At 45.1% G+C, this 20,951-nt stretch overlaps 1 protein-coding gene across 1 annotated transcript in view; it reads left to right on the top strand.

The window, feature by feature from the left end:
* Positions 1-777: 777 nt before the first annotated feature.
* Positions 778-20,951, top strand: part of LOC308149776 (vasoactive intestinal polypeptide receptor 2-like) — a gene marked incomplete at both ends in the record, with an annotated part of 48,878 nt that continues 28,704 nt past the window's right edge. The window contains 5 exons of the mRNA XM_080522666.1: positions 778-1,007; positions 1,836-1,937; positions 2,093-2,331; positions 2,976-3,157; positions 20,756-20,858. Of these exons, the coding sequence (XP_080378792.1) occupies positions 778-1,007; positions 1,836-1,937; positions 2,093-2,331; positions 2,976-3,157; positions 20,756-20,858 (856 nt within the window). The remainder of the gene's footprint in view (positions 1,008-1,835; positions 1,938-2,092; positions 2,332-2,975; positions 3,158-20,755; positions 20,859-20,951) is intronic.

A 20,951-nucleotide genomic window follows, 5' to 3' on the forward strand; every position in this document is an offset into this window, starting at 1 on the left:
TTGTCTCCATGGGAGAAAGTGGGGGCCGCTTCCCCCCTAGCCTTCATCATAATCATCTTCATCAATGTGCAAAGTCCACACCCATTGCTCATGATTGGTCTAAACCTCACCTGAGGGCGGACCCCTTACCTGAAGGTACCTGTTTGTATAAATACTCAGATGAAATGAATGATCTTTACAAAGGGAACGGCTGCGGAGGTCTCCTGCCTTATCCGCTCTCAGCCATTTTGAGATACGCTGACGAGCAGACTTTTATTACGAAAAGTTGAGGAAGTACAAGGCTCTCGTTTTTCACCTAGGACGTGAATCGATGGAGAGGTCCCCTCTATTTTTTATTGGCTGAGAGTCGGATGATCAGGGCCTTAGCACGCTGTCTACGTACTACACGAACAAGGGTAAGCCTGTCGATTTTCATTTGTATTGGAACGGTATTTAATCGGAGAAAGATACCCAATTGGAGAGGTCTTTGTTTCCGGGTGCACTTTGTGATGCATGACTTGTGGCGTTTTTAGACGATTTACATGTTATCGTGGCTATAATTGCACCTGGCAAAACCATAGGACTGCTCTTTTTGTGTATATGATTAGTGGGACTGAAAAGAGGTTTAGTTATATATATATATATATATATATATATATATATATATATATATATATGTGTATCTTCGACGTTGCTGTTATCTGGTTACAGAAAAAGTATTAACAAGCGGATAGAGATAACCTTACGTTTCGTTTCTCCCTCCAGTGACGCACGGGTCAGCTGTCTGTGTGTTTGGTCATGGCGGAGGATATTCCTTCTCTCATGAGTCTCGAGGAAGAATTGACTTGTAGCGTCTGCCTCTCTCCGTTCGACTATCCGGTGACCATCCCATGCGGCCACAACTTCTGCCAAGATTGTCTTTTGGCCACCTGGCAGGACCACAACTACAGCTGCCCTCAATGTCGGACCCACTTCCCCATCAGACCGGAGCTGAAGAAGAACACGGTCCTGAGCACCGTGGTGGAAACGTTCAAAACCAAATTTAGGGCAGTGAAAGAGAGGGAGAGAAGGACATTCTTTTCAAAGACACGTCAGAACTCTAAGAAGGAACAGAAACAGAAAACAGTGAAGGTATGCTTTTTAACATTGTTTTTATTAGTATAAATAAATATGTTGCTCACACTGTCAAAAGACAAATTGTATCAATTTGTTTACTTTTATTAATTTCTATTTTCTTCTCTTTCTGTAGATATTTGTTGGCATTATGAGGAGGACAGGTGACTTCTTTAAACCTGTGAGAGGGAAGTCACTTCCCCTTGATGTTCAACCACAATGGTCATCTGACCAACTGTTGGATGCTGCTTTAAAGAAGCTGAAAGATTTTAACCAGGACATGAAAGATGTTGCCTATGTCTTGCTGTACCCCGATGGTCAGGAAGTTCGAAACATTCCAGGAACAGACACAGCTTTCACAGTGGAGAAATACAAGGAGGCCATTGGAAAGGTCTACCAAAGAATAACAATTTACATTTGCCCTGGTGAACAATTCACAAACAGTTGTAAGTGCAAGTTTCCACAATGTGCCCGGGGTCAGAACAACTTCTACAGGTAAGCTGTGTTGACAGATGCAACCTTTACACATTTGCTAGTTTACTCAGAATTGTGTGGATTTTCAATTTATTTCTTGCATCTTTGTCAAATGTTTACGGGCAGTGTGCACCAATAATATTATGCCAAATGTGCTGGTATTGTATGTTTTAAACCTAATGTTTTTCAAAGAAACCAGACGAGGATTGACATCTGAATTTAAGCCGTAGGTATTTTAAAGTGTTTACTCAACCCTCCTCTCACTACAGCAACTACACAAATGTGTATGCACCGATACTTGTTGACAGCGAGTCTGAGCCAGAAGAAGACAAGGAGCACACTGCAAAGAAGGAGCACACTGCAGAGGAACGGTATGAATTACTAATAATTAATAACTTGTGTTATTTGTGGCTTTATTATTTGAAATCATAGTACACCACATCTTCTTTTACAGCACAGAGGACTTGACTGCTGCAGACATTGTTTCAGGACTCTCAGCAAAGATAATAAAAACATCTTGGAGCAGGTTCAATATTAACAGAGCCAATGTGTGGGACGGAGCAGTCCGCGGCTTCAAACGTGCTTCATATGACCCAGCTCATGACATAATAGTGAAGTTTACTGATGATGAGGGGCGATATGAGGAAGGAGTGGACACTGGTGGTCCCAAGCGCGAGTTCCTGACCCTCCTAATGAACAGCCTGAGAACGCGAAGAATCTTTGATGGCCCAGAGGACAGGAGATTTCTGACGTTTGACATTGCAGGTAATCATGTTTATGCCACCGCCAGGCGGATAGCCTGGAGGGAGGCATTATGGATTCGGGTTGTCCGTATGTACGTCCGTACGATGTTTGTTAATGGGCGGAGGCATTCATCCGCTATGCGGTTTTTCTAGTTCAGAATGTAACTCTTATTACAAAATAAATAATTACACATTACATTTCCGCAAGTTCAAGTTGTGCTTCACACTGGAAATGCAGGAGCTGCTATTCCAAGTGAAAATGGAATCTCTTACACATTTAAGAATGTGGCTACTTTGGCAATATCACACGAGAGGGAGTGATGTTATACTGTATGTCAGCACGGCTGCTGTTTGGTCGTAGGTACGCACATAGGCTACTATGACTAGGCTACTTTGTATCTTTTACTACTATCTGTATGTTTCCATTTATTGTGTTCTTTGATAATAGAAATGTGATATTTTGATACCGACTATTGATGTAACCTGAACATTCTATTTATGGGCAGCGGAGTGATATAAATATATATACTTAAAAAGTCCCAGTGCTGTTAAAACTGAATATCAGCACTCATGGAATGCCTCTTGACCAATCAAATTAGTTAGTCGGAACTAACTGTTGTATAATGTTGGTTAATGTGGTACTAATTGAACAAAAATGATCAACAGCTGCAAGAGATGATGAGTACTTTGACACTGGAAGGATGATTGCAACCTCGATAGTTCATGGTGGTCCAGGTCCTCGCTTCCTGTCCAAGATGCTCTACGAGCACCTCACAGGAACAAACACCGACACTGTAGCCATGGTTGAAGATGTAACGGACGACACCATTAGAGCTTCCCTGCTTGAGGTAGGTTGGTACTATATATTAACAAAGCTCATTTAGTCACTTTCTCTTTATGTTTATGATGATTGTTGTCTACCCTAGATATCCAACGCAGCTACGCTGGACGAACTAGTTGTACTAGTTGACAGACATTCCAGCATGTTGCAGACTGCTGGTTGCTTTCAGTACCCTGTTTGTGTGGGTGACAAAAAGAAGATCATCCAGGATTTCATGCAGTGGTACATCATATATCGCAACCATTTCGCAATTCAAAGGTAAGGTGACAGTTATTTTGGCAGAATGTACATTTTGACAAATTTGACATTGATGTATGATTGGTGGGACTGCTTGAAGATGCTGCTGTTAGCATGTTAGGCGATGATTGCTCTTAATGTTTTGTAGATTCAAGGATGGACTTGCAACACTAGATGTAATTCATGCTTTGGAACAGCATGCATCTGTATTCGGGGTCTTTATGTGCTCAAGTGCTCAACATCTAACAGCTGAAACATTGGAGGACATCTTTGAGGTTCAGCTCAGTGAAGCAAGGCGACAGGAAGAAACCCGTGTACTCGGATTCTGGAGAGACTATCTTCTTGACACAGAAGGTTTATTTTAATTATCTCATCATAAACACACTCCCTACCCTGCAGAAGACCTGAACAGTCCCCAGATCTTTTAATTATGTCATCTTGATATCATCTTCTATTGCTGGCAGTTCCATTGAAATATTATATTTTACAACTAAACTAAATCTACTTTTTTCAGAGAAATAAACAGGAATCTTCCTCCAGGACATCCTCATGTTCGCCACAGGACTCGACGCACTGCCTCCCTCTGGGATCCAGCCACCACCCAAACTGCTTTTTCTGCGGACATCACGCTTCCCAATGAGCAGAACCTGCGCCAACACAATAGAGATACCGATGGCCATGAATTACACTGAGTTTCGGAACAACATGGACTTTGGGATTCAAAATTCCCCAGGGTTTGGACTACAGTAAACTCCATTCGTTTTCCTCATCATCACTGTTTGATGGTTAGTTGGTTAGTTAGTTAGTTAGTTGGTCAGATGACCATTGTGGTTGAACATCAAGGGAAGTGACCAAGTCTATCTACTATACTATTACCATGTCTATCTACTACGACTGTTACCAAGTCTATCTACTATACTATTACCATGTCTATCTACTATACTATTACCAAGTCTATCTACTACGACTGTTACCAAGTCTATCTACTATACGATTAACAAGTCTATCTACTATACTATTACCAAGTCTATCTACTATAGACAACATTGTGTCTCCTTTTAGGATGAGTTCCTCAAAGGAAGATGGTCTTTGTATATCCTGACACGCTGTGACATCATAGGAGGCGCTGGGGTCTATGGTGCCTTCATGACAAGTCCAAAAACTCTGAATCGGAACCTCTGAGTTCAAATGAATGTTATTTTGAATGTTATTTGGATAGAGCTTCCTAGTGGTTGATTCGGATCATTTCCAAGGCCCAGTTGTTCAAAACCTTTCATCTGGATCAGAATGAACCTGATTCTTTTTTGCTATCCAGGATCAGATGGAGCTGGCTGATTTTCCCTACAGGACTCAAAATCAGCCAGATAGATCTGATCCTGGATAGCAAAAAAGAATCAGGATCATTCTGACCAGATTAAAAGTGTTGAACAACTGGGCCCAAGTAGAGAACCCGGGTGTCATCTATCTCTGTACGACGAGTCTCCAAGATAGAAATGTCTGAAATGAGTTTCCTAGTTCCGACATGTCATGAACGCACCATGAGTGTGGACTCAACATGAACCGGTTGTGTCGGTTCCAATATCCACACACTAGCATACCACATAGACATCCACACACTAGCATACCACATAGACAGGGGTGCACAGAACAGTTTGGGGCCAGTGCTCAGAGGAGCACCTAGGGATGCTGCTTGGTGCTCCCCGAGCTCGCGAGTCACGACCCGTCCCACAGGATGGATGAAAAAGGAATACCTGGATAACTTATATTAGCAAAACGACATTTATTCATAAATAAAGATTAACGAACAAATTATTGTGTGCAGAACAAAAGAAACAAATGCAAAATCAAATGACTGCTCTTTAAGCATGAAAGTCTGTCAGACTCCTTTAAACACAATGAAATCAACTGACATCTATTTAAGCACTAACTGAATGTCTGTTCTTTAAACACACTGAAATCAACTGACATCTCTTTAAGCACTAACTGAATGTCTGTTCTTTAAACACAATGAAATCAACTGACATCTCTTTAAGCACTGCTCTGTTCTGTAAACACTGAAATCAACTTTTCAACAAAAAGTTACAGCCTAAGCATTTATTTATGCTACAAGCTTAATCATCATCATCACTGCTCTCTTGACTGCTGTTAATACAGTCCTCAATTTCAACCATGGTAGAGGATGTTGTAGGCTATCACTTTAAATAGCTCATTATTTTGATTGTGCAACAAAGTCCTTTTTTTTTTCCGAATAGAATTCCCAACCATATTCCCTGGGTCAGGGGTCGAGGTGCGATAATGAAGCTGTAAAACAAACGTCTGAACGTTTGAAAGCTTCAGAGAAAAGAAACGTGTCCCTTGGTGTTGTTTTTCCTTTTAGCGACGAGTCGTTCGGGACTGAATTTTCACGTGGCGGCGTGATAACCGTGCGATAGGCGATACGCGGAATGAAAGTACGAGTTACGATACTTTCAGAATGTTTTCGTTAGGGGAGTCGCCGTGGTCGTCGTCGGTCGACTGTTGTGATGGATTACTCGTCGGGCCTTCGGCTGAGGGGACGGCAAATAGTTACTTAGTGGGGCTTGCAGTGATGCAGCAGTCAGCAGTCAGCAGTCAGCAGTTGGATTTTGAGGAAGTAAATTCCTCTCCCAGCGGTTCCAGCTGTTGGTGCGCAAGAGCGCGTTCATGCGGCTGATCTGCCGCGCAGCATGCATTTTGGCGACGCATGCGCACTGGCGCACCAGTTATGTGCACCCCTGCACATAGAACATAGAATGAAGCCATGTCAGGACCATGCGTACTGAGTGTTGGGCTAGGGGGGGACATTGAAACAAAGCCAGTACTGTCTGTAACCACACGTTCCTCTCTGAGTGCACACTGACCCTGTGCTGAAGGAGGATTTATGCTATACTGTCTATTGTGATGCACGGAACGGAATGAGGAACGGTATCGCCGTTAAAACCTTGTCCGAATGTTGTTTGTCCTTCTATGGCGAAATGATTTTCTGTAAAAATTAAATCAGACCGACAGTCAGTCCCCCAAGCCACTGGCGGACAGATGTTTAAACAGTCAAGCGTGTTGAATGTCAACCGACAGTAGGTCTTCAAAAAACGGTTTGCCTTTTCCAATCCTGGCCGTGCGAGGTGTTAAGTCAGACATTCAGAAGTGGATTTCTTTTTTTCTCTGAGTGACTTACAGTACACGATGGATCAGTCTTATGTTTGAGTGCAGCGGTTGAGGAATGAGGCCTAGTTGACGGCAAAGTGCCTTTCACCTCAGGACTTGGCAACTCACTTCAAGAGAGAAAAAAAAGAAAAACTTGTCAAATGAAACAAATTTCCCCTGTTGTCAAGTCCCGACAGACAAGCACTCAAACGACTCTCAGATCGCCTTCCTTTTTCACTGCCGCACCGTAAGAGGAAAGCTCCCATCATCGTGTCAAGTGTGTGTGTGTGTGTGTGTGTGTGTCTTTGTGTGTGTGCGCGGGTGTGCGGGTGCGCGTGCATCCAACTTCTGAGATCCCGCTCCTCTGCCCCCACTGGGTCGAAACCAATCACATCGGTGATTACTCTGGGCCCCTACAGAAGAACATTCACCTGTCGGCTTAAAATGAAATTGATTGAAAAATGTCCCGGGATGACCGTATGTTTAAACCGAACAATCAGGAAGAGAATCATTGGTGGTTCTTCTGGGTATTCTTCACCTTCCCGTTTTTTTTACCTCAACAGAATCCTAATGGCTTCTACTTCTAATGAGTGGACTGTTCAGCACCAGGTCGCCCAGAGGAGAATGCCCCGTCCCCCCTTGGAGCCTGGTTCCATTGAAGGTTTCTTCTTCCCAGGGAGTTTTTCCTTGCCACTGTGCCATATGTTTTTTAAAGTAAGTAAGTAAAACGTTATTTATATATCGCCCTTCCCAGCATGGATGCACAGGGTTCTTTACATAAAACATATGAAAAGTGTGTGTGTGTGTGTGTGTGGGGGGGGGGGGGTTCTATGGTTCAGTGATAGGTCATGTTGTTTGTATCATATTTATTGTTTATATTGTTCCTTCCAATTGTCTTTGTGAAAAGCGCTATTCAAATGTATCTGATTGATTGATGTAGTAATGTAAGTAATCTACAAGGGTAAGGGTTCTATATGCAGTCTGACACGAAGTACACATAATGACATGCACTTCAACAGGGCATAGAGGTAGAAATTGGAGGACGAGCTCATTGAAATGCATAGAGCGCAATGAGGAATGGTATGGAACCCCCGTGCCCAGCCACCCTGCGGTGTTGTAGTGGAGGTAACTAATGAACTGCTGGCCGACTGTCAGCAGTGTCAGCATCACATCTATGGGTCTAACACTGAAACCTACTGGAAGACCAGAAGAATCACATAGCATAGATGAGCCAACGATGGCCAAGAGGACATCCTGTATGTGTGTGTCTGTACAGTATCTCTCTCTCTGTGTGTGTATGTGTGTGTACAGTATGTCTCTATCTCTCTCTTTCTCTCTCTGTATGTGTGTGTACAGTATGTCTCTCTCTCTCTGTGTGTGTGTGTGTGTACAGTATGTCTCTCTCTCTGTGTGTGTATGTGTGTGTACAGTATGTCTCTCTCTCTCTCTCTGTGTGTGTGTATGTGTGTACAGTATGTCTCTCTGTGTGTGTGTGTATGTGTGTACAGTATGTATCTCTGTGTGTGTGTATGTGTGTGTGTACAGTATGTCTCTCTCTCCCTCTGTGTGTGTGTGTGTGTGTATGTGTGTGTACAGTATGTCTCTCTCTCCCTCTCTGTGTGTGTGTGTGTATGTGTGTGTGTCCAGGTCTGAGGGCGACACTCTCAGGCTCAGGCAAGGCTACCTCATCACGGGAGTGTGATTCCAAACCACCTCTGTTTGACAGTGTGACTGTAGCTTGTCTCCTGAACCCAGCCCTCCCTAACAGTACAACACAGAGTGACTGTAGCTTGACCCCAGCCCTCCCTAACAGTACAACACAGAGTGACTGTAGCTTGACCCCAGCCCTCCCTAACAGTACAACACAGAGTGACTGTAGCTTGACCCCAGCCCTCCCTAACAGTACAACACTGATGGCTCTAAGCAGTTAATACTTCCACATGGGGAGGAGACTAGACAGGTTGGCCACCGTCCCTGCCTCAGGAATTACTGCAATACACTGCTGGTCACGTCTCTATCACATGGTGACAGCATAGGGAGGCTTTGTGTGTGTGTGTGTGTGTGTGTGTGTGAGAGAGAGAGAGAGAGAGAGAGAGAGAGAGGGTTAGGGTTGTGTGTGTGTGTGAGACTGTGTGTGTGTCTCTGTGTGTTTGTGTGTCTGTGTGTGTGCATGCATGTACGTGCGTGTGTGTGTGTGTGTGTGTGCATGTGTGTGTGCATGCGTGTGTGTGACCTCCATAAGGTGCAGTGAACCACGGAGAGCTCTGAAGTGAAGTTGCCTTTAAGCACCACAGATCATCTTTCCCTCCCTCCCTCCTTCACTAAATCCTGACCGGCGCCATCTATCAGAACAAACATAACTCTGACCTCAGGCCATGTAAGAGCACCTTCAGTTTACCATACATCCCATATCAGACACATCGACCACTGGCTGAGAGACCAGTGGATAGAGTAGGGACTGGGAACTAGCATACTAAGTGGCGTGTCAATAAAATGTCAATACCATTGATGGATCCTCTCAAAATGTGACATAGGGGAGAGTGGGGTAAGATGAGCCAGTGGGTAAGTTGACCCACCCCCTGTATCTAGGCAACTGTACCCATTTCTTGTCATGTGACCATACATTCAGGAAGCACGCATCACTTCTATCTTGCTGTGATGGAGAGAAGCACATGGTAAAGTATGTTTTTTTCACAATAAATATTTTTTAGTTTGTCAAAATACATTTTCTACATGTCAGGTATAATGACTGTTATGTCAAAGCAAATGTATCCAGGTCTAAGCATATATATCATACATGTTGGTGATTTGCCGACGTATAAAACCATGTGAATCGTTTAGCTCAAGATTAGCCTGAATTGCTAAACTAGGCAGTTCTTTCCAAAATGGTGCCCGTGTGGAAATGTGAGCCAAATGCTGTGGGGTAAATTGAGCCGGTGGTCTCTGAAGTATAACATTGTATTTCAATGTAGTGTTACACACCTGATTTGCTTTTACATATTTTCAACATTGTAGAAAAGCCATGATGCCAAGATAGAACAATAGAAAGACTGACTGTGCGTCAACACCCCTTGAGGAGATGGAGAAAGCAGCCACTGATATCAAGGGTGGAAAAAAAAATCCATCAGAACAGTGGCAAAATACAGAAATATTGACATTTCAACCCTGCATAGATGCATAAAAAGAAGGAGGACAAAGACATGAAAACAGTAGGACACAGTGGAACAGCAGAGGCAAAGAGGGTATTCACAGAGGAGATAGAGATGGAGCTTGCAGACCACATCAAATGTCAGAGCAGTTTGATGGCCTTACTCCAAAGAAATGCTGTGAACTGGCATTTGAATTTGCAGACAGAAACAACATCCACTCATTGTTTCAACCTCCATCACTGCTGAGCCGCCTTCATCACGCAGCTCACCCCACACATGGATGTGGCAAGGCAAGGCAAGTTTATTTGTATAGCACATTTCATACAACAGGGGCAATTCAAAGTGCTTTACATACATTATTTAAAAATACAGCAAGAGGAGCATAGTAAGAAAATAAAAATTACAATGAATGAGCAAATATAAGAAGTAAATAGATTAGAAAACATTTAATAAGACAATAGTTAATGGGAAAAATACATTGATAGTGTTTGTGTTTAATCATAACTGCTGCGAAACATGAAGGTTTTTTAGCTTAGATTGAAATATTTTAAGGGTTTGGGCCTGTTTGATTTCTTCAGGGATTTGTTCCAGGAGCATGCAGCAGCGTGACTGAAAGTTGCTGCACCGTGTTTCACCAAGTGACACAGATTTGCGTCCCAGCCACACTGCATTTGTGTCTGCAAATGAAATTCGGCCCTTACCCAAAAGTCTGCATCCCAGGACACAAACAAAGCAAAAGTGTGTGAAGACAAGAATCATAACTGATACATCTGAAAAGAGAGATGAGAGAAAAAATAAACAGCCTAGAGAAAAGCAAAGTAACATCAAAGAAAAAGGAAAGCTCAAGAAGAAACAAACCAAAAAGAAAAATTACAGTGAACAGCAGCTCTGAGGAGAGTGATGTTCCCATCCCACTAGATGACACTTCTGAGTCTGAGAGCTCTGAGGATGAGGTAAGCGAACCAGACATCTCACATCTGTTAGTTGGTGACTTTGTTATAGTTAACTTTCGAACCAAAATGCAGGAGCTACCATTACATTGGCTGGGTTGAGAAACTTGAGGGCAACAAAGTGAGTGCCAGATTTCTCAGAAGAATCCGGGGGAGCACTGGCAATGAGAAACCCACTTTTGCATTCAAGGAAAATGATGTGGCATTTCCCCCACAAGGCAAGGCAAGGCAAGGCAAGTTTATTTGTATAGCACATTTCATACAACAGGGGCAATTCAAAGTGCTTTACATGCATTATTTAAAAATACAGCAAGAGGAGCATAAGAAAAAAAAAATACAATGAATAAAAGCAAATATAAGAAGTAAATAGATAAAACATTTAAAAAGACAATAGTTAATGGAAAAAAGACATTGATAGAAGTGTTTGTGTTTAATCATAACTGGTGCAAAACATGAAGGTTTTTTAGCTTAGATTTAAATATTTTAAGGGTTTGATTTCTTCAGGGATTGATTTCTGCACAAAGTGAAGAAGCTATCTCAACCTCTAAAGGGGAGCTGCAAGGAGGGAGCGACACTTCATATTTCTCTGCAACCTTAATGGGTGGGATGTTGAATAGTCGTTGAAATGCCGAACAGATGATGTATGAAAATTGTTTCACCACTTTCATATGTTAAAAGATTCGGAATAATACACTTTATTTGGTTGATTTTATATTGTTTAAAGTTTTTAAGAAAAGACTATTTGGAAAATTAAAATGTGTTAGCAAATATATTTTTCTTCAGGCTTAAACTTGAGAAAGTCAATTGGTCAATTTAGCCCCAAATGGCTCAACTTACCGATTGACTCTGATCAACTTACCCCTAAACTCAGCTAAGGTAGGCAAGTTGAGCCACAAGATTATTCTTTTTTTAAGTCATATATTCACAGCCCTTTGTCATAGATGCATTCTTATCATTTCGGATTCATTTTGACAGGAGGAATCCTGAAATAAAGGTAGGACATTTCTCCTTGCCTAAAGGACAACATAAGTAAACATTGGCTCATCTTACCCCACTGTCCCCTACAGTAGGTCTACTGTGTCTGAAGTGGCTTCATTCACTGGAAAGTGACACATATTTAGAAAATATAGTTGATGGTAGCCTTTAATGGGATTGGGTGTGAAACTTCCTTGAAGGGGGAGTTCATTAAATACCACCATATCCTGTCCATCGCCTTATTGGATTGTTTTAAATAGCAGGGAGGGTGTCAAGAAGATCCCTCCATCCAAAATCTGTCTGTGGCAAGGCACTCTCAAAAATGAAATGGTGAGCTAACCATCAGCTGAGGTCGATATATCATTCGAGTAATTGATGCGTAACCACAGAGCGGTGTATGTTTGTGTTCAGTCAGTTACGAGTTGGCAAGGAGTGAGCATCGCTACCCGTGCGTCGTGCAGTCGTCTACACACGCTGCACATGGTTATGGTGGTGATGGTTACCTTGGTGATGACTTTATGAAAACTATGACTTTCTCCTTTTAAATGTCATCTCTAGTGATCCAGGACTTACTGAAGATGTTTTTAGCCGTTTGATATTTGACTGCGCAGCGCGGCGCAGACCTCTGCATCCCAGCGGGTCGACGAAGGGACAGAAAATCGGTGCCAACTGCCAACCCGGGGGACCAATCTGTTCTCACCCGCCTCTTTCTCTCACTCTCTCTCTCTCTATCAAGTGGACAATATGAATTTGGCGAAACAAGTATAGTTGTCTTTCGTACAACACCTTCACCGTTGTTTTACTTTCGACTTACTTGTTTGGATAGTGCGTGCGTAAAACTGTTCCCGAGGCTGCTCTCCTGGGATCAGGACTTTTCATCAATGAAGTCCGACCGCGATTTTAAACCTACCGTTCTTTTTTGCGACAGGTGACGAAATGGAGATGAGAAGTTTAATTGTCGTTATTTTGTGTTTATCAAGTCTGTGTATGGTAAGTGAGGCAACAAAGTTGCCTAATTCCTTTGAATTGTATTTCATGTGGTGTTGACTCGTGTGCATGATTCGTGACAAACAATGCCTTGCAAAGAATATGAACTGCTCTAAAATGTCTGAATGATCCATTAATACAGTAATCATGTATTATTGCTAACACCTGTGAAACCTTCACAAGGCATCAGGTCACAACAACCTGGATGGACTTCTCCTTAATTATAATTACGGTCTGATAATTTGTAATTAGCTGTAGACCAATCTAATTAAAAGTAACAGGAAATGTGAATCTTTACATTTTAGATGAACGCTTTACAATAGCATTAGTCCCTAAGGAGGGGTATAACCTATAGTCTGGTAAGCAGGATCAGGAGAGGGCAATAAGAAGGAGCCCTTCAACCCAAACCAAGATCAGACAGACCAATATGCAGGCTTTGATGTGCCCTAGTCTCCCCTTAAATTCATTTTATAGGACCGAGGGTTGCTCATTTAATCGAGCAGCTAAACCGCAGGATCAGTATCGAGGGGAATAAGGAGTCCTTCAACCCAAACCAAGATCAGACAGATAGACCAGGCTTTGATATGCCCTCTCCCCAAATGCACTTTATGGGACCAAGAGTTGCTCATTTAATCCAGCAACTAAACCATATTTCTTTGAACTGCAATAAGGATCGTCTGTGTGTCTGTGTGTGTGCATGTGTGAGATTAAGTGTGTGAGTGGGAATGTGTCATGTGTGTGTGTGTGTGTGTGTGTGTGTTTATGTATGTGTGAGATTATGTGTGAGACACTGTGAGCATGTGTGAGTGAGACTGCGTGCGACGTGCGTGCATGTGTATGTGCATGCGTGCATGCATGCGAGGCTGCGTTCATGTGTGTGTGTGTGTGTGTGTGTGTGTCAGAGAGGGAGACGTGCCCTAGTTGTGCCATGCTGGGGAGTGTGTGAGCTGCCTGGCCCCTCCACCACGGGGGACTAGGGGGGGACTGAGAGGATGACATCATCCACTGTAACACGGTGTAACCGATGTTCAGGGTCGGCATGTAGCGATGGGGGTTCTGACACCATTTTTTAATGTGGGGGCAGATTTACCTCCACATATAGCTAGCTATGTATAGCCTTATATGACAGCATAACATAACTGGATGGAACTGGATGAGACATCCACTAACCCCCAGCACTGCGTCTCCTGAGACACCGGCTTTTCCCCTTTACTGTGTCCCCTATGACTTCTACCGCCCCCCTTGTACTGTTTCTCTGTTCTACAGTATCTATAAAAAAATAAAAATAAACGTTTTTCCTTCTATCACTGAGACTGCCAATGGCCCCTGGCCTGAGCTAGATTACTCCCTCCTGCTACGACTGGTGGATTGATGATTCACTTGCTTAGTCAAATGTATTGATTGTAAGTCGCTTTGGAATAAGGCGTCTGCTAAAAGCCATAAATGTAAATGTAACATGCATCCCTTCCTCTCTTGAATGCTGTTGAGGTGGGGAGGACATGCTTGACCTGCTAACCCATGTAGCATCTCTGAACTGGTTCTAATCCGGTTAGGGTTAAGGGCGTGGTTAGGGTAAGGGTTAGGGTTAAGGGCTTGGTTAGGGTAAGGGTTAGGGTTGAGGGCTTGGTTAGGGTAAGGGTTAGGGTTAAGGGCTTGGTTAGGGTAAGGGTTAGGGTTAGGGTTGGGATTAATGTTATGCAGGTCGAGCGTGTCCCTTTAGTTCATCCCTGTGAGAGTGTGTGAGAGTGAGAGAGAGACTGTATGTATGTGTGTGTGTGTGTGTGTGTGTGCGGCTGTGCGCGAGCATGTGTGTGTGCGTGCCGGTGCAGATACCGCACCACAGAGACATGTCCTCTACCTCCTGCAGACCACTGTACAGGTTTGCACCGCAGGGGAGGCTGATGGAGGCAGAAATCGGAGGACGGGCTCGTTGTAATGAATGGACCGGTATCACGGACTGTAAACTGCACCAGCTCAGTGGGTTTGGTGCGGTGCCAATGGGCGGGACAGGCTGAACTCTGTCTGTGTGGCACAGGCGCATCTCTCTCATCTAAACGTAGACAGACAGAGGAGGGAACAATCGGTTTGATGTGGTGGTGACATGCTAATGGGCCTGGGGCTGGGGTGGGGTAGGGGCAGGCCAGGGGCAGGGGTAGGGCAGGGTTTCCAGGGGTAGGGCAGGGTTAAGGTGGAGCAGGGGCAAGGCAGGGTTTCCAGGGGTAGGGCAGGGTTAAGGTGGAGCAGGGGCAGGGGCAGGCCAGGGGTAGGGCAGGGTTAAGGTGGAGCAGGGGCAGGGCGGAGCAGGGGTAGGGCAGGGTTAGGGTGGAGCAGGGGCAGGCCAGGGGCAGGGTGGAGCAGGGTCAGGGGCAGGCGTAGGGTCAGGGGGGTCAGAGGCAGACCTGGGGCAGGGGGAGGGCAGGGGCAGTGCGGAGCAGGGGCAGGGGCAGGGGCAGGGCAGGTCACCAGAGACATCGACCGTACCTCTCGCTAAACCCTGTCTGCGTGACCGACACGTCTCTCTCTCTCTCTCTCTCTCTCTCTCTCTCTCTCTCTCTCTCTCTCTCTCTCTCTCTCTCTCTCTCTTCTCTCTCATCTAAACGTAGCAGATAGAGGACGGAACAATTGGATTGGCGCGTTGCCAATACAGCTGATGTAATCAGGCCAGTCAACAGGAGGGTCGGGGGTTGTAGCGACGAAGCGCAGCCTGGCGTTTGAGCAGGGGACGCAGGCGGAGATATTGCGTTGTATTGAGCCTGTCCTCTCTACCTCCACTGGTTTTGAGAATAAACTGTTTCCTGCGTAGGTCGTTGGATATGTTGTGTTTGACGAGGTATGAAAGGCAACAGGGAAGTGTGAGTTTTGGCAAAAGGTGCGTTTAACCACCACCACCACCACACTGACACACACACACACACACTCTCACTTGAATGGGATGGTTGTTATGACCCCTGCGCTCAGAACGTCGACCAACATGTTCCAGATTTTGTACATTTTGTACACCAACATGTTCCAAAGTTTGTAGCTGGTCTGCACTAAAAATAAAAAAGGCTTTAAGGTTTTGTTTTAGTGTTTATTTTATTCAGGGTTTGAGGAAAAGACAAATATTTCGGCAGTGTGTTAGTGAGTGTGTGTGTGAGTGTTTGTGTGTTTGTGTGTGAGTGAGTGAGTGAGTGTGAGTGTGAGTGTGAGTGAGTGTCAGTGAGTGAGTGTGAGTGTTTGTTTGTGTGTGTGTGGGTGTGTGAGTGAGAGTCAGTGAGCGAGTGTGAGTGTTTGTGTGCGAGTGAGTGAGTGAGTGAGTGTGTGTGTGTGTGTGTGTGTGTGTGTGAGCGAGCATCATTTGTATGCGCCGTCGGTGGTTCTGATAAGACTGACAATTACAATGCTCTACCCAGATCAGGTGGGGTGTTACTGGGCTCATTTAGAAAAGAATCAAGTGCTACTGCTATGCAGAGGCGCTCAATTCCCTTCGTATTATCCTCTCTGACTGATACCATTGAGCCATGTGTGTGTGATTAAAGGGCATCTCACAGAGCCATTCAGAAGCCACTTCAATTAGCTGCCTTGGCTGCAATACTCTACTGGTATGAATCCAGACCTCTTGATTCTGATCGGTTTAATACAAGGGGGCTGGTGGAGGTAGAAATTGAAGGACGGGCTTATTGTATAATGCATGGAATGGAATGAGGAATGGTATCAAACATCCGTCATTCCGTCCCACGCATTTCAATGAGCCCCAGTCTCCGATTTCTACCTCTGAACTCAAACACAGCCTGTCTGTCTGTCTGACTCAAACACAGCCTGTCTGTCTGTCTGTCTGATTCAAAGACAGCCTGTCTGTCTGACTCAAACTCAGACCGTCTGTCAGTGTGCAGTCTGCCTTACATTAAACACAAGATGAATCATTATGATTGATATTTCTACTATTCAACCCGAAACCCTCTTTCAAAATAGAAACCCACTGACTGGTCAGGGTTCAGAAGTCTGGACAGACTGTCAGGGAGAGTTTCATAAACGCTGAAAAAAGAAGTTTCACCCAGTGAAATTCTGTGCAACAGTTCTGAGCAACGAACACGTGATAACAATAATGAAACTGCACTCGACTGAGGCATGGGAAACGGCATCAGTTTAAACGTTGTTTATCCTACTGTTTATTATTCATGAGAATACATGGAAGTATTGTTTAATAATTACAGATCCAATTAAATATGATTTCCTAATTAAACTGTATATAACAAAATATTATTTGAGGGGTTGTTTTGCAAAAAACGATATCTCTGTTTGTATTTATTATCCAAAATCATGTTTCCTTTTTGTGTGCACTCCAGGGAACTCTTCATATGCATAATGCATGAGAGGTAATATTTCGATTAATTTTACACAATGGTATCAATTTCAGAGCCTTTCTCGGGTTTCACCCTTCTCCCACCGGAGTCGCAGGTTTTTAATTTCTCTAGTTTCCGTGCGTACGTGCGCTCGCATGAGAGTGTGCGTGGAGCGTTCCTCACATTCTCCCGCCAAGTTTGTTTTTTAAGTAATTTTTTCTGAGTGGGGCAGTCCCACTCATATTTTTCATTTTATTAGACAGATGTAGTGAAGACAGACAGGAAAGTAAGAGAGGGCATGTCAGCAGGGCATGGGGCTGGATTTGAACCCATGCCGACATGGGCATACAGTATGTGTGCACTGTCGACCGCGGTGCTAGACCACTGGACCACCCCAGGCCACCAAGTTTGTTTTTTATAAATCCCAAAGTTTGTGTAAAAGTGCCTTCCACCTTACGCCTACAGTATATATATAAATGAGGCTCCTGGAGTCGTCTGTTGATGCTGGAGGATAAACAGGTCAGGTTTATATATGTGAGTGTGGTTTCATCGTTGCGTTCATTAGTGCGTTATCCAATGAGGCCGTCCTCTGATTTCTACCTCCGCCAGCCTCCCCTGCTACAGCATGACTCATAATACAGTGTGTGGATACGGTCCTTTCTTGGTTGTTTGCACTGTGTGTATCGCAATGTTGTAATCTTTGCATTCATCACAATCTTTCGAGTGTGCGTGTGTGTCTGTGTGAGTGTGTACGAGTGCATAAATGCGGGTGTGCACACACGTTTGTGTGTGTGTGTGTGTGTGTGTGCGTGCGTGCGTGCGTGCGTGCGTGCGTGCGTGTGTGTGTGTGTGCGCGCGTGCCTGTGCGTGTGCGTGTGTGTGTGTGAACACGTGAACATGTACTGTATATACAAGTGGAGTATGGTGGTTCAGGAGGCTAGTTTCGTCCACAGAGTCAGGTCCTGACTGAGAGGGTGTGAGGTGAGGCACAGTGTTGTAAAACACACCAGTGTTTTAATGAGGTGTGCTGGAGAGAGAGAGAGTGTGACGCCTGGAAACATCCAGACACACACTCACTCACTCTCACACACACACACACACACACACACACACACACACACTGGAAACGTGGCGTAGAGGAGACCTGTCCCATCACATCAATCTGCTTCTGCGGAAGTCCACACGAGCCCTGGCAGCCGACGCCCCTGGCAAGTGGCAGAGGTGGTGAACACCACACTGTGAGGGAGGGAGGGAGGGAGGGAGGGAGAGAGAGAGACAGACAGAGTGAGGGGGGGGAGGATGGAAAGAGAAGGAGGGAGGGAAAGAGAGGAGAGAAAGAGAGAAAAGGAGATAGAAAGGGAGAGAGAGAGAGAGGTGGGGGGATGGAAAGAGAAAGAGGGAGAGAGAGAGGGGAGGGGAAGAGAGAGGAAAGGAGATAGAAAGGCAGAGAGAGAGAGAGAGCAAGTGAGACAGGGACGGAGAAAAGATGGAGAGGTAAGACAGAAATAGAGATGGGGGGGAGGAAGAGAGGGAGAGAGACGGAGAGAGAGCCTTGAGATAGACAGCAGTGTTTGTCGGGGGCACAGCAGAGTTCATAAACAGATGAAAGCTGCAAGGAGGAGGAGAGGTCCCACTTGTGCCAGGTCAATATGCCAGCCCCCCCCCCGAGCCTGCCAGCCGTCAATGGCTGGCTGACATGACCTTCAGCTGCTGTTCAGACACACACACATACACACACACACACACACATACAGTGAACACACACACACACACACACACACAAACATAACTACTTCAGTGCACTCAGAGCTGAATCAGCTGGGAGAATCTGAAGAAAGGAACCACCTTGTGCCCCTCAGGCCCCCCCCCTCCAGGTAGAGGCAGAGACACCTTGTTCCCCCGGGACTAGATGAAAGCAGTGTGTGACGCCCAGATGCTTGTGTGTGTGTGTGTGTGAGAGAGAGAGAGAGAGAGAGAGAGAGAGACAGAGAGAGAGAGAGAGAGAGAGAGAGAGAGAGAGAGAGGGAGAGAGAGAGAGAGAGAGAGAGGGAGAGAGAGAGAGAGAGAGGGAGAGAGAGAGAGAGAGAGAGAGAGAGAGAGAGAGAGAATCTGGGAGAGGTCTGTGGCCTGTGAGAGGAGATATTGACGGTCCAGGCTCGGCGCTGCCCAGAATGGTGCTGCTGCTGCTGCCAAGCTGCCAGGTCAGCGTCTTGGCCTCCTCAGAAAGGCAATTACACGCAGGTGGCACACATCACACACACACACACACACACACACACACACACACACACACCCACACACACACACACACACACACACACACACACATATGCATGCACACACACATAGACAGAGAGGCACACACACACACACACACAGATATGCATGTGCACACACATAGACAGAGAGGCACACATCACACACACACATATGCATGCACACACACATAGAGAGGCACACACACACACAGAGATATGCATGCACACACACATAGACAGAGAGGCACACATCACACACACACACACACACACACACACACACAGAGATATGGATGCACACACACATAGACAGAGAGGCACACATCACACACACACACACACACACACACACACACACACACACACATATGCATGCACACACACATAGACAGAGAGGCACACACACACACACACACACAGATATGCATGTGCACACACATAGACAGAGAGGCACACACGCACACACACACTTCAAACCTCCTCATCTTCTGACAAATAGAGAGAACGCCACTCACCATGCACAGACACCCACGCACGCAGGCACACACACACACACACACACACACACACACACACACACACACACACTTCACTTTCCTGCCTTCTGACAAAGAGAGAGAAAGCCACACACACACGGCAGTTATCTGGACGATCTTGATGTTTGAGTGCCTGTCAAAGGGATTGTCCTAATTGGCCCCCTCAAGCGACCACACACTGGTGGAGGGTATTTAGTTTGCAGGTTCATGATGCAAATGATTGAGTCATTCTGTCCATCTACCTCCTGCCTTCACGGGGATCGATTAGTGTTGGTATTCCACGGCTCCCTTCAGAGGCTTCTATTAGCCTGCCATCCAGATACTGGAGATAATCCACTTCCACACTTTCTGTAATGGGGATTCTTCTCCTGAATGAAACTTCTCATTAAGTTTTCATTCAGACTGTCTCTCTCTCGCTGTCTCTGTCGCTCTCTCTCTCTCATTCTGTCTGTCTCTCTGTCTCTCTGTCGCTCTCTCTCTCTCTCATTCTGTCTGTCTCTCTGTCTCTGTCGCTCTCTCTCTCATTCTGTCTGTCTCTCTGTCTCTCTGCCGCTCTCTCTCTCTCGCTCTGTCTGTCTGTCTGTCTCTCTGTCTGTCTGTTGCTCTCATTCTCTCTCTCTCTCTCTCTCTCTCTCTCTCTCCCTCTCCCTCCCTCTCTTCCTTATCCAAACCGTTGGGAGGACAGAACCATTTCCACTTATCAGACGATACCACATACAGAGAAGCTTATCTTAGTAATTGCAAACATCATTCAGTTAAATGTAAGAATACTCTCCCCTTTTCAATGAGGTCCCTCATGAAAGACATCCAGAAAAGAAGTGAGCCGTATTCTTACTTTTCTCATTTCCGACATCCCCCGATAACTCCCAACCTCCTCCAATTACTCCATGTCACGTCTATCTCTCGCTATCATCACAGGACAGATGTATTCATGTGAAGGTAATGACGATGATAATGATGATGATTAAATATTCATCTTAATAATTAATCTTAATGAATATTCATATCTCCCTTTGTGTTGCATGGAAGGTGCAGGGAAGACACCCGAACTGCAACTTCATGTTGGAGCTGGAGAGAGACCAGGAGGAGTGCCTCTACAAGCTGAAGGACCAGGAGGCCCAGGCCTCTAAAGGTGATGACATCACAAGGGAATGGAATGAGGGATGCTATCAAACACGCGCGCCGGTTCTCCGATTTCTACCTCCACCAGCCTCCACTGGTGGAT

Source organism: Nansenia antarctica, assembly GCF_963989245.1.
Source record: "Nansenia antarctica genome assembly, chromosome: 2".
Lineage (NCBI taxonomy): Eukaryota > Metazoa > Chordata > Actinopteri > Argentiniformes > Microstomatidae > Nansenia > Nansenia antarctica.